The 18,793-nt window shown below is 39.6% G+C and overlaps 1 protein-coding gene across 4 annotated transcripts in view; it reads left to right on the top strand.

The window, feature by feature from the left end:
• NELL1 (neural EGFL like 1) overlaps positions 1-18,793 on the top strand; it is a 376,161-nt gene that overhangs the window by 87,700 nt on the left and 269,668 nt on the right. For all 4 annotated transcript variants that reach the window (XM_083750218.1, XM_083750217.1, XM_083750220.1 and 1 more), the window contains exon 4: positions 1,343-1,513. In XM_083750218.1, coding sequence (XP_083606344.1) covers positions 1,343-1,513 — 171 coding nt within the window. The remainder of the gene's footprint in view (positions 1-1,342; positions 1,514-18,793) is intronic.

Raw genomic sequence — 18,793 nt, forward strand, 5'->3', positions numbered from 1 at the left:
GCCGAAGAAGAGTTGCTGTGCTCACTAGGCCTGGCAGTCCTGAACAGATCCTGTTTCTTCTACTATAGAGTTAACTTCACTTACTCCATCAATTTGATGCTGGCGTGCTCCTGCCATGAGTTTCTAGGTTATTTTTGCCTTCTCTTCAAGTTCATTTTCGAGTTGAAATATTTAATTTAAACATTTAATTTAACATTAAAATACTTTGTTTTGCTGTTTAGATACATTTTATGGCAGTTAAAACTTTATGTGTGTTAGATGATGCAAACTCAGTTTTTATCCTTTCTCTCTCTTTTGCCAGACATGCATTTGGGCACAAATTCCTAGTCAGTAATTTATTGCATGAGCAAGCCTGTCAGGGTTTTCCATTTCACAATGCGGGTCAATATTTTTTTCTTGTGGAAAAAATGGTAACTGATATATATTGCACAGCATTCCATGTGTTTTTCCCTTGTCAAAATTTTACCAGACTTTTATTTATAAAGAAAGCAGACTGAAGTCAGAAAGATGAGAGGGGGAAATGAACAAAAACTCACCTTCAAAGCTGCCAATGTTAACTTTTAAAGGTCTCTCCCCCTGTATTTTAATAGCTGCCATGGAAAACTTCAGTAGCTAGGTGCCATGGCATGTTTCAACTGCTGGCATCCTTGGGCAGTTGCCAAGGTCCAAGTACTGGCATCTTCCCTCAGCCCTTTTTAACTCAATCTCAATTTGCCATTCTGAGCAGCTCTAAATACCTGTCTCTTAACTGCTACGCTCATTTCCCAGAATGCCCATCTCTCTGAGGCATTGGCTACAGTCACAGATTTCAGTAAACCAAGGATGAGAAACTACTGACTCACAGCTTCTGCTGCTCTGCTGTGACCCCATGCAGCAATTAAACTTAGAAAAATCAACTTCTTTTTGAACCAGTGGCATCTTTTTAAATATCTAACTGGTGTGTCAGCGGAGGGGGCATTTTGAATGAGAAAGAGAGGGAGAGGGGAAATTGTGTGACTCTAACCATGATGTGACCACTAGGGGGCACTTTTCTGTGGGCCATCTCAAATCTGGGAGCAGACTCTGTCAGGTGCATAAGATTTCTAGTCTTTAATGAGAATTGCTTTGAACGGTGCATGACTGATGCCTAGCCTTAATTCCGGCTAGATGTTATATTTGGAGGCTGTATTTTGGGTGGGTGGCTAGCGTTATCACACACACATACACATGCATGTTTGAATAAACACACAGGCATAATAAGAAATGTAATTTTCAAGTGCAATTGTTTTCATTAATTCGCAGAACACATGACTGAATAGTGCATGGCAGGTAAAATGAAATTGATTCTTCTTTTTAAATGCAGTTACTTTGAACTGGAAAGCAGTGGCCTGAGGGATGAAATAAGATATCACTACAGATTTAATGGAAAGTCAAGAACAGAAGTATTTCCGTATCGGCTGGCAGATGGACAGTGGCATAAGATTGCGTTATCACTTAGTGCATCCCACCTCCTGCTTCATGTCGACTGCAATAGGTAAAGTTTCTTCTCTGTAATGTTTCTCTTGAATAACTGCCTGCTCTTCAGACTAAAACTAATTATTTGATGAAATCTGCCATAAAGTTCTGTATGTGCCAGAAGAAAAAAAATTGCCAAGAAAAGTGAATGTGACAGAAGACAGCATTAGAATGAAACAGTAAGCCTGTGATTATGAACGAAAGGCTGATTGCTGATTTTGGGGTAGGGGGGGGTAGGATATTGAATATATCTACATGTTCTGTAGATATGTGCTCAAGCAATGTTTGCCTTGATTACATATAATGCACTGCACTGAGCTGTCCATAGCTTTCTGAGTGAGAAAGGCTTCTTAGTATACCTCCATCGCTTGAAGGTGTTATGTGTTGTTGGTGTTTAAAAAAATTCTTTGAATGTAATCAAGTGCTTTGGGGGGGAATCTTTAAAATCTTTTCTAAACATAAACTTCTAAAAGAGCGATATACCTTAATTGCTTAGAACTCCTACTGATTCTCTGCATCAATTTGTTCTGCCATTCTGTAAGAAGTTCACAGTAGATACAGGGCTACTTTATTGGGGGGGGGGTGACTCGTTGTGATATTGTAACATTTATTCATTTATTAATGTATAAGCTTGAGTAGATGCTGAGGGTGCAGAAGGAAGCACACATGCAGTTCCAGGTCTACAAGCCCAAACCTCACTAGAAACTAACTTGTCAAGGCTACAAGATTCTACACTAGAATACTTAATGATGTTAGGTATAAAGCAACTTTGCTTCCAGTTGTCTTCTAACTCAGCTAAAATCATAATTCTGACATAACAAAAACAGAGAATAACATTGAAGCATTAGCTATTAAAGACTTTAAAAGCATTATGTTACGCTTACTGCATCCTCTTAGAATCTTGGTTGAACTGGCATAAATCATACATCACGAAATGCCTACAATATATGGGGGGAAACATATGGGGATATTTGGCATTTTTTATTTGTCATGGGTTGCCTGTTTTTAGTTGGATTGGCTGGCCAGTGACCATGACATGACATTTATCACATTTGAAATTTATTTAAGGTATTTAGGAATGGGTTGTATCAGGTGATTTTGTCTGTACGTGATGGTTATGTGATTGACGGTAAACCTTACAGGAAAAACAATGGCTGAAGTGCTGGATATTCATTTATCATTTTCATATTTTCTCTCTGTGTCATGAATTGTGTAAAAAGATAGTTTCCTTTACATGCCTATATGATCCAGCACTAGGCGGTACAATATTTTTATCTGAAAAAACATTTTAGGAAAATATCTGCACCAAGAATATATAATCATTTATTGTTATAGGAAATTATAGAGTTCGTTTATTTTGGTTACATGCTTGAAATGCGCATTATTTGGGGGAAAAAGTATTGCATAGTGTGGATAACATCATACATTCAATATTTATATTGAACATAATTTTTATTTTATTGTACGAAATTTTTGTTTTTATGTATACAGTAACCTCACAACAGATTAATGGCAAAAGAACCAGCCTGCAAACTCAGCTGCCGACAGCATTTTTCTTTGTAAAATGCTCTGCATGTAAGCTTGTTTTAGGCAGTAATCATGCAGGGGACTATGACTTGAGCTACTTTCTGACAGCACGCCATTTTTACACAGACATTCATGAACTGAAGCACACTTAGCCCAAGTGCAGGGGGATTCTGCTGTTCTTGCTGTAGCAGATTCCTCACACCCCACCCCCAGTAGCTGACAATCCAGAGATGATGTGCTGCACTGTTTGCCCATAATATATGAGAAATTCGTTTTCCATGACCAATATGCATCACATCTCCTAAGAGTTACTTTACATAACGGGACAACATCAATGTCTCTAAAATACACATTCAAAGGGCATTTTCATTGAAATATGGTATATGCTTGAAGAGCATGCATTTAAAAAAACCACATTTCCACTTGTTTTCTCTGGTTGAAGAGCTTAAAGGATTGCTAATGGGCACTTAAGCATATGCTGTTCTCAGTGGCATTTCCTAGAATGTCTTTCTTGCCCTAAAATGTGTATATATTGGTTTACAAGGAGCTGTTTGTTTATTTGTATACATTTGTATACTGTTTGCGTGTCGAGGTCCCCAAGACACCCCCCAAATAAAACACAATTGACACTTGATTTTAGTTTAAGGTTTTTGGCATAATTTTGGCCACAACTTTATTAAGAATACAAGAAATGTGAGTGGTTGCTTAGGCATTGGTTGCAACTATCTGACCCTGCACGGGGACAGATTGACATTCGCACGCACGCGAAGTCAGTAAGGGAAAACATTTGGGGAGAGAGACGGAGCTAGGTACCATGCCCTCACCTCTCCCCAAATGCTCCCAGGGGCTCTTGCGTGGCCCTAGCCCCTTGACAGGGATTCGGACAAAAGCATGGCGAGCTCCTGGATTTCTTTAACGGAATACCCTTGTAGCAGCAGCATTTGGAGGGGCAGGCACAGCCAATCTATACCCCTCCACCAACCAATTCATAAAACCAAATGGCACCAGCCAATCCACCAAATGGACAAAATTCCTACCGGGCCCCTGCCCCAAAAGCAGACGACCCCATGAAAATCAAAAAGTTCAAATAAAACATCTGATTAATAAATTCAAATACCAGTAGTACAATTGAGGGAAAGTCTGCTTAAACGGAACAGTTTGAAGCAAAATACAGTGGTACCTCGGGTTAAGAACTTAATTTGTTCTGGAGGTCCATTCTTAACCTGAAACTGTTCTTAACCTGAAGTACCACTTTAGCTAATGGGACCTGCCGCTGTGCCACCACCATGCAGTTTCTGTTCTCATCCTGAAACAAAGTTCTTAACCCAAGGTACTGTTTCTGGGTTAGCGGAGTCTGTAACCTGAAGCGTCTGTAACACGAGGTACCACTGTATTGGGAAAAAATATTCAGCGTTGATGCCTGAGTTGTTCTCAAGTTAAACATCACAGAATTTGATTTACAATAAGATCATACTGGCCACATGACCCGGAAATACTGTTTGCAAAAGCAGACAGGCACCGGCTCCCTTGGCCTGTAAAGCGAGATGAGTGCTTCAATCCCTAGAGTCATTCGCAACTGGACTTAATTGTCAGGGGTACCTTTACTTTTTTAAGAGTGAAGAAAGCAACAGTTAGCACAACCTGCAGCCCTCCAGATGTTGTTGGACTACACCTCCCATCATCCCTGATCACTGACTATGCTGGCTGGGACTGATGGTAGTTGTAGTCCAGAAACATCTGGAGGGCTGCAGGTTGTGCACCTCTGCAATAGTTGATAGTTCATATATGTATATGGATGCCTCATAACACTTTTTCATGCTAGAACCATGTACTTAGCACTTCCTTTACTTCTAAGCTGTCTTGATAACACTTGGTAGTTCCATGGAGTGAAGGAAGGGTGCTTGCCCTCTGGTGCCACACTACTATTACAGCTTTTGAAGCAAAGGTCCCTCCAGCCCCCCAGTTTAATTTCCTTCTCTTTGTGTTTCTAGATGCAGTAGCAAACACCTGAAAGGCAGGTTCAGAGAAATCCTGACATCTTGTAAACACTTCTTGAAGGGCTGTATGTGAGGCACTGAAAAAAAAGATAATGAACTTGATCCTTCCTCCTTAGAGTCTTGACTATAATTAACTGAACTGCTTCTTTCCTAATGCTGATTGATAGCTCAGTTGTCTTAGCCTCTTTGACATGCTTATGTCCAGTAGTTTTTTCAGTGCCTTTGTTCTGCGTGAAAGACGGGGTTTCTGCATTTTTTTATTTACGCAAGCTTATACCCCTCCAATAAGAAAGTTCAATAAAATAATTTCAGATACCTTATTCTGCGGTGACTAGCTCGTGGACTAATTAGGCTTTTAAAGTTATAACCACAATATGGCTGTTAGTAAATGCCAGATAGGTGATTGCAATTTGCTAATAGCTTAGGCTAAGGGGATTCCTTCAGGATGTTTACCAGATTAAAAGCACTGGATGTTGGGTCCAGTGCAGAACAAATGATTCAGATTAAGGGAAATAAAGGTCCTTACTGAGTGATATTTTCAGGCTCGATTCCCTTATACCTGATCCTCTTTTGCAATACTAGTTCTGAAGACAACATTGAAATACTCTGTCCAAATGTTTGAGTGGTGCTCTGCCTTGAACCAATACCTAACTTGTAAACAAAGCAAAGCAAAGCAGCATGACAGCTGTGGAGTGTACGTATGTGTGAGAGTTGACTAATAATGTCACAGGCACTCTATAGTAAATAAACCTGTGCAACCACATTTCAGGCCAAGGGCAGGTCAGTCTAGGAGTTTGGCTGCTTTGACCCAGTTTCTAAGTTTAGGGGACAGAGAATGAAACATACTTTGAAGTCAAAGGGAAGCAAGCTCAAATATCAAAGTCGTCAGCTGTTTAAGTGATGCAGAAAGACCTGAAGCAGCAAATGTACCTACACTAATCATGATAGTTATATCAATTGCCACCCTGAGCCAGTTAAATAGCACATTTTGCTAATATACTGCTTTTTTTAAAAAAACTTCCTACCTAAACTTTTGTATACAAAAGAGAACTGAACATTTTCTTAATTTTTTCCCACCCCAGCCTTCTGCTGACACTTCAGTCAATTTCTTAAGGCTGTGAAAGTGATTAGCAGTGCCTTACAAAGGGCATGGCAACCAGGAGTACTGTCAAGAGCTGCCAAAGTATCTGAGCTTTCCTAATCTTCAGTGGGTGGAAGGCTGCACTTGAAAGCACATGTGGAATCCAGTATTAGGGAGGGCAGATTTCACATATCAATTTTGCCATTTTACGATGGCTTAGTAGCATCTTAGGCTTGGAGATGAGTTCTGAATGTTTAATGAAAGGCAGTGGTTTTCTGAGCTTCTTTGAGCAAATTAAGTCACAGGAGAAAGAAATGCTGTTTTAGTTGGTAGACTTGTGGGTTTTGCATCCTTTAGTGGTGTTCACTGTTTTCCCTTTTACTTGCTCATTCAGTTCAGGTGAAGAAAATGCTGGACTATGAGAAAAAAATAGTTGTTGAAGTTTGTAGTCTCCCTCAGTTTACAAAGGGTGTTAAGGAGGAGCTACAACCATTCTTATCTATGGCAGTCTTACATTTAGGAAGATAAGTTGGTTGTCTTTTGAACGTGAGTGGTACTAATGCAAAATAAAGGTAAAGGTAAAGTTACCCCTGACCGTTAGGTCCAGTCGCAGACGACTCTTGGGTTGCACGCTAATGCAAAATAGGTGATCTCTTTTAGGTTTTGCCTTGAGCTGCAGGGGAAGAGGTAAAATTTGCTACTGAATGTGAATGTGACTTTTTTCCATTTATTTTGATCCATTAGCATGTTGTATGCCACATTGGCCTTGTTTACACTTAATAATAAGCCACCGTACATGTCTTGTTGGCATTGAGCAGTGTGCTAGTGTATGCTGCCCTGCTGCTCCTCTCTTGATGTGAGCAACTGTCAACAACGTATGCAGTTCTGGCTTATTGTTAAAGCTAAATCTGGGATCATGGTTTACTTATATTTTTAAACTGCCCTTCAATCTTGATAATATATACAGGGTGATTCATAATGAAGTATACAATTTCCATTTATAAATGGAAACTGTATACTTCATTATGAATCACCCTCTACTTTAGGCCACCTGTTAACCAAGGCTTTCAGGGCAGTGTACAAAGAGTACAGTAAAATATAATATAAAATCAACAATAAAATAATACAATTAGTAAAGTCACAGCTGGATTACAAAACAGCAATAATACAAAAGTCACAATGAATAGAAACTGGCCAACCAAATGCCCCCAATCCATATTTATGCTTTGCAAACTGTTCCATATGCAGTATACTAATTCGTAGTATCACTTTCGACACCTGAATGCTGATTAGTCATTGACCTCAGGCATTCAAATGTGGTGTAAAATTGTAATTTTAATGCTTAAATATGCAAAGAGAAACTACTTGAAAATTAGTGGCATTCTAGGCTAAAAAAATGAGGCTTCTTGAACATGTTGTCATAATTTAACTATGCAGTAATGAGATGTGACTAACAAAGGCGTGGGGTTCAATAAAATGTATCCAAGGAAATGCATTTGTCCATATGTTAGTCACTTTAACATCTGTTCTTCTATGTCCTAAAATTGCTCTTCCCAATGGCAATTCAAAAGTCTTAGTTAAATAATTTCAGGTGTAACTCAAAGATGACCAACATCAATAAGTGTTCTTGATTAAAAACCAAAAGCAATGATATTATTATTATTGGGATTAGCAAATGTCCAGTTGATGTCTGAAGAGTAACAGGAGGGGGAAATGTTCAGCTAAATGCAGATAATCTTACATTCGGTAAAATAAAATTCTCTAAGAAACGTGTGACAAATTCTTTGGGACTTGAACACACTAGTACTGTAATGCTTCCTCAAAATTTTATATTAGGAAGTTATATAGATGTTCACATTTATATATGTAAGTAAAACCTCTGCTCAGTGCTTTGGGACCTAATAAAGTAAAGGCAAAGGAACCCCTGACCAGTAGGTCCAGTCGGGACCGACTCTGGGGCACTCATCTCGCTTTATTGGCCGAGGGAGCCGGCGTACAACTTCCGGGTCATGTGGCCAGCATGACTAAACCACTTCTGGTACCTATTTATCTACTTGCACTTTGACGTGCTTTCGAACTGCTAGGTTGGCAGGAGCAGGGACCGAGCAACGGGAGCCCACCCCGTCGCGGGGATTCAAACCGCCGACCTTCTGATCGGCAAGTCCTAGGCTCTGTGGTTTAACCCACAGCGCCACCCTTGGGACCTAATACTTCATATCAAATTCAGATCAGTTACTGGAACTGTGAAATAGTGTTTAAAAGGGAAATATATATACTTTTACACGGGAAGACACCCGAGGACACCAAAACCTGCATATATATATAAATATATATATATATATATATGAGAAATTGCATAGCATTTGAAGATATATATCTTATAGAAAAACGTACTTGAAATCCATTAAGAAGTCCCTTGCTGTTTCATAGTATTTTGTATCATAGTATTGTTCACCTGTTTTGAAACACCCAAAGTGTCTATATTAGCCCTGGCTATATGTGGAATCTCTCAGTCATCATTGACATATTCAGAGGACCCACTTCCATCTTTTGAGTCCCCTAGCCAGAGGCTGCTGGTGCCCATGACACCTGAAAGGGCCACTATGAGGTCACAAGGGCATTGCCAATGTGGTCAGGAGGGTGTGGCCAGGTTGTGCCATTCCTCCTTGCTTGCAAAGATACTGTAGACACTTGGACATTTCAATTTTATAAATACTTAGCACCTAACCAAACCAGAAGGAAAGAAGTGGTACTTAAGACTTACAGTCGTTTTGCCACTTGGGTGCTTCTTGGATTAATGCTATTTAGGTTAGGTCCTTGGCTATGTGAAATTACTGCCATTGTTTGTTAATATATTTTGTAACCGTTGTATTTCTCTGGAATAACAGTGTTGCAGTAAAGAAGTCATGCCTTGATGTAGCTTGATTATGGAGCTCAGTGGTTGAAAGAAGGCTAGGATATGGCTTACATGCTGTGTGTGACTAGATTCCTTGTTTTGTCACAGGCATTCTGTGTATGAATGGAGAGTTGTATATTGCAGTCAACTGATTTACAAGACTGGGATGTTATAATGGTTGCCTCTATTGTCGTGGTGATTGTTGGCTCCCTGTGTGATGCAGCATTGTGTAATGGAATGAATTGTTCTAGGCAGTTAAGATGATAGATTTCGGGATGAGCAAGCACAATGAATTTGATACATTTGAGCAAACTGCCAAATGTTTGCCTGTTGTAGATTTCTCCTTGCTGAGCTTTCTAAAGCTTGTGCTTAGTTGCAGGGTACTCCCTCAGATGGTAAATAACAATAAACATTTGACATCCAATGCATATCTACTTTGGGTGTATGTGTTATTGCTGTCTTTGTTGTTATGTTAAGTTATTTTTGTGTTTTTGTATTGTAAACCACCCTGTGATCCTCAGATGAAGGGCAGTATAGAAATTTAATTAATAAATAAATACTTGATAGACTGAAATGTAGCATCCTAACCCTAACCCTCACATAGAAAAAGCTCCCAGTATATTGGAAATGAGTATTGCAGGGTGGCAAAATAGGGGAGGCTATGCTGAAGCTGTTCACTACATGTAGGGGATTTTAAACATGGGGGAAAGCCTTTTCTTGAATTCCAGAAATCTAATATGCACACTAGGGATGCGGGTGGCACTGTGGGTTAAACCACAGAGCCGAGGACTTGCCGATCAGAAGGTCGGCAGTTTGAATCCCCGCGACGGAGTGAGCTAGGTCCCTGCTCCTGCCAACCTAGCAGTTCGAAAGCATGTCAAAGTGCAAGTAGATAAATAGGTACCACTCTGGTGGGAAGGTAAACAGTGTTTCCATGCGCTGCTCTGGTTTGCCAGAAGTGGCTTAGTCATTCTGGCCACATGACCCAGAAGCTGTACGCCGGCTCCCTCAGCCAATAAAGCGAGATGAGCGCCACAACCCCAGAGTCGGCCACGACTGGACCTAATGGTCAGGGGTCCCTTTACCTTTAATATGCACACCTCAGTAATGTAATTGTGTAGAATGGTGCTAGGACCTTATGTTCATGATATGGGAGCCTTCTTTCTAGTTTCCTGCATTCTGTCCTACTTGTACAGACTGAGATTCTGGACTGCAATCTCCTCGTTACCTGAGTCAGAAGAGCACAAGACTCTTAATATCAGGGTCATGAGTTCAAGCCTCACATTGGGCAAAAGATTCCTGCATTGCAGGGGATTGGACTAGATGACCCTTGTGGTCCTTTCCAACTCTACGGTTCTGTGATTCCGACCGAGGCTCCTATGGATCCGCTCTGACATTTAATCCAATTTATTAGAGGGGGACTTGTCCTTTGCCTACTGGATTCCCAGCAACTCGGTTGTAGAGTACATGCTTTGCGTGCACAAGATCACAGGTTCTATCCTCAGCCTTTCCAGGTACAGCTGAGAAAAACAGCTGTCTGAGAGCCTGGAGAGCCACTTCCTGTCAGTGTATACAATACTGTGCTAGATGGACCATTGGTCAGATTTGGTGTAAGGCAGCTTTCTTTGTTCAGAGCTGACAGACAGTGCCTGTAGTTTCCTCTTGATAGAGACTCGACGGCTGTAGTTTAAGATGCAGGCTGTTGCAAAGCTTTTCAGTGTGGAGCAGAAAAGATACTGATGGACAGGTTTATGCCTTCGACGGAACAGAGATAATATTGCATTATGCTTTACTTGTGACGTTTTGTGTTCATCTTATTTGTATGCTACTAATGTGGCAGAGGGAGAAAGGATGCATAATGACAGAGAATAATTTTGAATCAAACCTAGCAAGGCTCACACGAGCAATTCAGTCACTTACTAAAGTGTGGAAGTAGATGCATTATCCCACCCTCAAATATTATGTATTTGGCTTTTACACTGTAACAACATAAATTTAGATGTTAGACTAAAGTGGTAATGAATTCTCAAAACACAGGCTGCTTTTTAATGGTTGATGCTGAGGTTTTAGCAAACCAATAGGAAAGCACTAAAATGATTCTTTCCTTCAAGGAAATTCCTATTACACATTCTTCTTTGTGTTTCTATGATGTCCCAGAAACAGAGAAGCAATAAACACAAAATATGATTTGAGAAAAATGCAAATAGACTTCAGGATGCATTTCGCTGTCTTAACAGTGCAGTCCTTTTACACGTCCACTCAAAAACAAAAACCCATATAGTTCAATAGGACACCCTGGTAAGTTGTTAAGGTTTGCAGTCTAAAAATTAGAACTGATTGAGGGAGGGCAGGAGGGAGAGATGTTTGAAATTATATATAGCCTGAGGTTAGGATTCATTGACACGGGAGGTCATATAGTCCAATACCAGAGGGGAAAATGGGTGGTTTAGTTTCATCATGATCAATAACAGCTTTAAAGTGATATGTTTGCTTCAGGCAGTGGCTGAATCTTTCTGTCTAATGAGGGCCTCGATTTAAATCTATATTCACAATTTGCGAATATGTCTCATATATGAATAATAGGACACTCATCTTGCATGGATTTTAGTTGGATGCAGTTCTTAAGCCTACATCTTTAAAAGTAGAAGATAATTCTGAGGGTCTTGTTTGTTACTTCTAAAATTATCTTAATTCTCCAGTGGTCCTGGGGTAAGGCAGTCTGTAATCTTCTTGAAGCACCTATTCCTAGGTGGCAGACAGGTCTTCAAGCAAGAATGGCACCATGGGGCTGGACTTTCCCACAGCTACATATTAATTTTATTTGTATGCTGCCTTTCAACAGTTCAAACCATGCTCAAGGCAGCTTACAACATAAAAAGTACATAACTGCAACAGAACTATGATTAGATAGATAGGATAGATAGATGATAGATGGATGATAGATAGATAGATGATAGATAGATGATAGATAGATGATGGAGAGAGAGAGAGAGAGAGAGAGAGAGACTTCAATCTGACATCTAGCTCAAGGATGTACAGGATCAGGGGTGCTGTCAGAATCTGTGCCTTCAAGGGGCTACAGAGCGCTTTGGAAACATCAGTCTATGTGAGGCTTTTTTGTCTTAGATAAAGGAAATACTTCCAGATGGCAAGGAGACCCCATTGAAAGGATACACAGAGCACTCTGTCCTAAACTAAACTAAAAATAAAAATGGTGAGTTCAGTCCCCATTATCATTCGCTTTAATTCCTTCTTCATTAAAAACGACTTACAGTATTTCAAAAGTTCAGGACACTGGAAAACAGCATAATAGAAAATTCAACGATAAACATCTACCAGAATCTCTGCAAAAGACCTTGGCTACCTCATAAAACCCTTTATAGGGTCAAGAAAAAAGGAGGTATAGTGATACCTAACCTAAAATGGTATAAAGACTCAGCTAACTTACCCAATATCCTTTTGGTTTTACAAGGCTTAGACCAGGTCCCATGGTTAAAAGTGGAGGATGATAGCGGTCAATGCTTTATGTGCCCACCCCCTTATTAGAAAGTGTGCAACAAGACACTAGAAGACATTATTAACCCCTTTCTAAAATCAGATTTGACCATATGGGAGGAATGGAGCCTGAAACTTTGACCTTTTGATTCCCCTTTAGTCCCAATAACTCAACACTATTCCTTTTGCACAGCAGCCAAATCAGGCTTATTTGCTAGGTGGGAAACCATGGGATTATATAAGCTCAAGACAGCTCAAGAAATAAACATTATATTGGGAGATATACCACGTGATTGGTTAGAGATATACCAGATTATGCACTTTCTAAACAAGCCCAAATATAAGGACTCCAGCATTTTGAATGACCACTGGGAAGGGGAAATGTATCCCAACTATATATGTATTTTGTATTTTGTGTTTTTGTGTTGTGATTTTATGTTGTAACTGCCATGAGACCTGCGGGTATACAAATAATAATAATAATAATAATAATAATAATAATAATAATAATGAATTACATCAAAACGTTGCTGATGGGAATGCAATTTACCTGACTCCCTAGTGGTGGTTTTGCCAAGAAATTATTCCCCTTTGGGAATAAGATGTTCAAACAATCAAATGATAGGGATAATTGCTCTGACTAGACCCAAGATTAGCCCTACTATCTTATTTAACTCCTCACATTAAGAACACAACCAACAAACACCCCCCATTTATTAACTGCAGCTAGATTTGGGATTGCAAAAAAACTTTAAATGCAAATCTTTTTGAAGCCTGGATTTTGCAAGTATGGGACATGGTGCTTATGGAAAAATTAACCATTTCACAAAAGGAATATTCTTCTGAGAGAGGAAAGACTAACGCCTTTTATACATCATGATATTCTTTTACAGTAGTACCTTGGTCCTCAAATTTAATCTGTCCGGGAGTCCATTCGACTCCCGCACTCAAGCTGCGTCGGATGTTTGGCTTCCGAAAAACATTTGCAAATCAGAACACTCACTTCCAGGTTTGCGGCATTTGGGAGCAGATTTGTTTGGGAGCCAAGCCATTTGACTACCAAGGTGCCACTGTATTGCCTTTGTTAAGACAATCAGACATGGTTTTCACCCTTCATCGACTCATGGAACTTTATGGAGAAACACATTCCTTTGATTGCTTTTCTTGAAATATCTAAAACTACAACCATCAGCCACTATTTCTCTCTCTTTTCTGTGCAACACTAAACTTATGTATGTATTCCTTGTAAGGGTGTGTTTTGTTACTTGGAATTAAAAATCAGTAAAAAAATATGAAGTAGCTCTATCCTCATCACACTGCTAGAAACAAGCACAGGTAAAGTTTCTGTTAAGTTGCCATAACAAATGGAGAAGGATGCTGAACTATTGCATAGAATTAGGTGGATAAAAACAGTTTCAAATAGGATAGAAATATCAGTTTCATGGAAATCCATATTAAAAGTTGTATCATGAGCTCTTCACTAATTTGTGAATTTTACGATGAAACAAATTTCATGGTTAATCAAATTTCAAGCTTCAGGGAGTATACTGATTACCGCAGGGAAGAGCTTTTTGGGAAGTGCTGCTCAATTTGCTATGTGCAATATGCCGTTTTTGTGTCTTCAGATAAACCAAGGTTGGAACTTTGCTGAACTTTGTCTCATTGAGTTAGCTCCACAGTTTAGGGAGAGGTGAGTGATGTATGGTTCAAAATATCTGGAAATGCAGGTCTTCCTCCCACCCACCCCAACTGAGGATATGGGAGGGGGGGAGGGAAGCTTGTCACTCTTTATGCCATTTGGACAGTTTGAAGATAGAGGAAACTGATGACTTGAATTTTGCTGCTCTGGAGTAAGAATGAGACTTGATCAGCCCAGAGAAATCAGGAAAACCAATAAGGGCACTGTGGTCTTATGTAATAACTGTCCTAGCCTGGCTCTGATGCCTGTAAAACTCAACCCTGTCTGCTTCACCTCTATTGCCTCTAGAATCGACTACCTGTCTATTTTGGACCAGATGTCAGGGACCTGGCAGGGCTTTCACGAGTGTGTGGTGGAGGTAAGGCAGTCAGGGGCTGATCCAGGAGAATAGACCAGTGAGTTTTGGGATTTGGTGTCCCTCACAAGGCAGGAGCCATGGAAGGAGAAGGAGGACAGGTTAAATTGGTCAGGGCTGAGGGGTGGACACAGGATGCATCAGAAGCAGAGGAAGAGGCTGCCCAGTTGAAGGGGGAATCAGCTAAATTCCCACCATTCCCTGTCCTGCTGTCTCCTAGCCAAGAAGGGCTTAAAGAGGGAAGAGCAGTGACAACTTCCATGAAGGAGAAGCTTCAGGTTACATGTGCACACCCTATTAGAGGAGGGTATATAAGCTGGTGGGGGGTGTGGTACCCCTATTACTACAACTGCTTCGTAGGGCACAGACCTGGAAATAACTGCCTAGACACAAGAAGTGTGTATGCACATGTGTATCCTTAGGAGCTGATGTAAGTGTGCGCTCTTGTCAATAAAAAATTAACTATCTGCTTTCCTTGGCTGGGTGGGCTCAGGACACCATATCACATGTCTTTTGTCCCTTTTATTTTTATCTGTATGCCCCCAAACTCTACCATTGCCTGGCTCTGGCTATGCTTTTGGACCTAACCTATGTCTCCCCTGGACCACATCATTTGCCTTTTATCTCACCGAGTCTTGGCAAAAAATACATGCTTGACAAGCATACTAAGTGAGTCATTGAAGTATAGCCATTATATGGATGGAACACGTATACTATTTGCTTTTTTCTAACCAGAACTACAGCCTGAATTTAAGTACATTATAGCACAAAGATTTCTTTAAAAACAAAGTATCGTGTATAAGAATGTAATTATCATGCTGCAATAGACTAAGAAGGCAGTGTAGCTCAGATTATATTCAAAAATAGAAGCCCAGATGACTCTGGAATATTTACATGCTGGGCATGATGAAGAAGGTCCTTTGGTTTTTGGTTTTTTTCATTATCTGTGATTTATACTACTCTGAGTATGGACGGTTTCCTGTGGTTTACAATGTATTTTCCAGAAGCACAGGTAATTCATTAAAAACATTTTTTAATTTAAAAAAGAAAGCAATTCTGGACTATTTAGCACTTATTTAACTCTAATCAGTTGTTTGAACTGAGAATCTTTACGTTTTGGGTTTTTTTTAAAAAAAAGGTTCTGCTAATCTCTCTCTCTCTGTGTGTGTGTATGTGTGTTTGTGTGTAAGAGAGAGAGAGAGAGCGCCACTGTGCTTACCATTTTACCAAAAATATGCTGCTATTGCAAATGTTGTTCTATCTGAGATTTGCGTTTTTTGTTTTAAAAAAGCTTTAAATGTGAACAAGCTCTTGCTTCAACATTTTAAAAATTAGGCCTGGTATTATTTTTCATCCCTTTCTTTCTCCCTCTGAGCCAAACAATAACTTCTTGATTAAATAGTTGTCAGGCACTATTGTGCTCTCCAAATTCAATAATAAAACATTTCCTTCAAGATCTGAAATGTTTATCTAAATAGCTTTCTTCTTGTTAGATGATTGGGAACTCCTGCAGTATGACAAGAGTTGGACATGTGAAAAAAAGGATTTTTCTTTTTACCAACTAGATGCCTTCTTTTTCGAGAGATAGGAAGCCGAATGAATAATTCAGCTAAAATAAAATTGAAGTGAGGTCTTTTTTCTTTTAAAAAGCCAGCACAGTCTGTAAACACCATTTTTTTTTAAAAAAGCAATCATGCTGAGTATTAACACATCTTATATGGAATCAAGATAAAACAAGTGGTTGAAAGAAGCAGCAAGCTAATAGTCTTAGCACAGGGGCTCTGAAATATTTGTAATTTTGTTTTAAATGCATAGAGCATTGCAATAAATGAATCTAGAATCAGAGTATGGGTGTTTATAATGTTGGAAGTTCAGGTTGTACCCTGATCACCTCCTTCCTAAAGTTGTACTAATTGTACTTGGAAACAATATCCTATCCATGAGGTTTACTGTCGCTTTCCCTTCTGCTTTGCTTCCTCCTGCTTTATACTGATTTGCTTGCCCATAATTTAGGGACAAGAGCATATACCACAAGCAAAAGTTTCCTTTAAAAAAACCCAAAAAACGTTTAGGGAGGTTAGCTTAGGGAGGTTGGACTGTTCTTATGCACTGAGCCTTAACCTCTCCAATTAAGAAGGGCTTTGGGTAGCAGAGCTTAGCAAAACCTTGCCTAAACCTTCAAGGCTGTATTGATATACCACCTTAATACCACAGTGGGTTTTTTTTAATTGTATACAACCCAGAAAATTTTGTGTAATGTTATAAATAAATAAAAATAAATATTAAATAACGGCTGCCTGCTATAGGGGAAAGGCAGACATGACTTATTATTAGAACTTTGTACAGACTGTAGAGGTGTGATGAATGTACAGGTTTCTAGAGCCTTGGCCAAATCAGATACAGTTCTTGCATATTTGGTGCATGTACTTGGAATATGTAGATGGAATATGGTCCAAACTGCTTTGCTTGCCATATATATTATGGACATTAATCCTGTTTTGTTTCCTGTATGTGTTTTCTTTAGTTGTATGTTTCTGTTATTGATAAATAAATTTCATCTATATAAGGGCTGGAGCAGTCATGCATGATGGTTAGAAATAATTTATGGAACCATCATAGCAAAGATGCAGAACCAGTGGTGCAAAATAAGATGTGTGGAGTAAATCTTGTTTTTCAGATTATGGTTATGGGGGGAAAAAATAGGTCTTGTAACTTTTATACGTACAGTATATCATTCTTGTTCTCCAGTTTTGCCTGCTGCTGGAAACTATGTAGCAACAAGGCAGTGCACTATTACAGTGTAACTGCAAGGGCAGAATGCCACCCGCCTCTGCCTTTGTACAGTTACGTTTATAGTTACATTTACTCCATTTTTATCACATTTAGAATAGGCATTACTCTAATTAACAGGCATGGCCAAACTTGGCCCTCCAGCTATTTTGGAACTACAATTCCCATTATCCCTGAACACTGGTCCTGTTAGCTAGGGATGATGGGGGTTGTAGTCCCAAAACAGCTGGAGGGACAAGTTTGGCCATGCCTGGGATAATACATGAGCTTACAACAACAACAACAACAACAACAACAACAACAACAACAACAACAACAACAAATAAATAAACTATCCTGCAAAGAAACCGTAAGTAGTAAGACAAGAATAAGCCTAAATTACAGCTCATGGTTTGTTTGGATAGGAGCAAACCTGGAACCTACGTTTGGATGTAACACTAAGCAAACCATGCCTTAGCTATGACAGGAGCGCAGCTGGAGTAGGTGAGGAGCAGACCACCTGCACAAACATGCCTAACCTTTACCTTTAAACAGTAGTTAAGCCTAACTGTGGTTTTAAAGTGATATGAACACAAACCCACTGAAGTCTGTACCTAATACCCAACCCTCTTTTCCCATGCTTTGGTATAATGTAAAATGCCCACCCCTGGCTGGGCAGAACTTTACAGATAGACTTCTTTTCTATCTGTAACATGTAACGAAATGCCCATTTGTGCCAATGAGATATCAAGGACCAGGCCTGTGCCAAGACGAGGCAGCCGGGTACATTTGCCCTGGACCTCAGAGGGCTAAGCTGGCTGGCTGGGGGGTGGGGAGCAGGGATTGGCTGCTTTTTTTATTTATAACTTTATTCTAACGACTTCTGCCCTGGGCTTAGACATGTTCTACACAGGCCTGTCAAGCACTGCTCTTTCTGGGAAAATAAACTTTTAGCTCCTGTTTCTTGATAGTTTGTCATGTTCACTATATATTTCAGGACAGCTGTTTTTATTTTATTTTTGCTGCTTTCCTCCCCTCTTGAAACAATAGTTTAAATTACCAGTACAGAAACTAGCAGCAGGCAAACAAAAGGGAATTATAAATTGTTGGCCGGTTGGTTTCTGGCTTTTTGGTTTTTCTTATCTTACGCCTTTCCCCCTGCTATTTTCATGTCTTTGGGACTCTCTTTTGCTTTATTGGATATATTCCCTTTCTTAAAGTAAATCTCAGGCACTATCTGTCGTCTTCTGCTATTCTTCCCATAAAGTCTGCTAAAATGGTCAGTAACGCAATTAAAACCACATACTTAGAACTGAATAGGGGAGAATTACAACCCAAAGGAGTTAATATTTCTTTGAGCCATTTTTTTTTCCAGATTCAAGCAACGTTACTATATTTTTAGCCTCTGTTTTGGAAGGCATTCTTCAGGATTTCATTCATATGCAGAATCATGGAATTGTAGAGTTGGAAGGCACCCTGA

Source organism: Podarcis gaigeae (assembly GCF_964106915.1).
Source record: "Podarcis gaigeae genome assembly, chromosome: 1".
NCBI classification, from domain to species: domain Eukaryota; kingdom Metazoa; phylum Chordata; class Lepidosauria; order Squamata; family Lacertidae; genus Podarcis; species Podarcis gaigeae.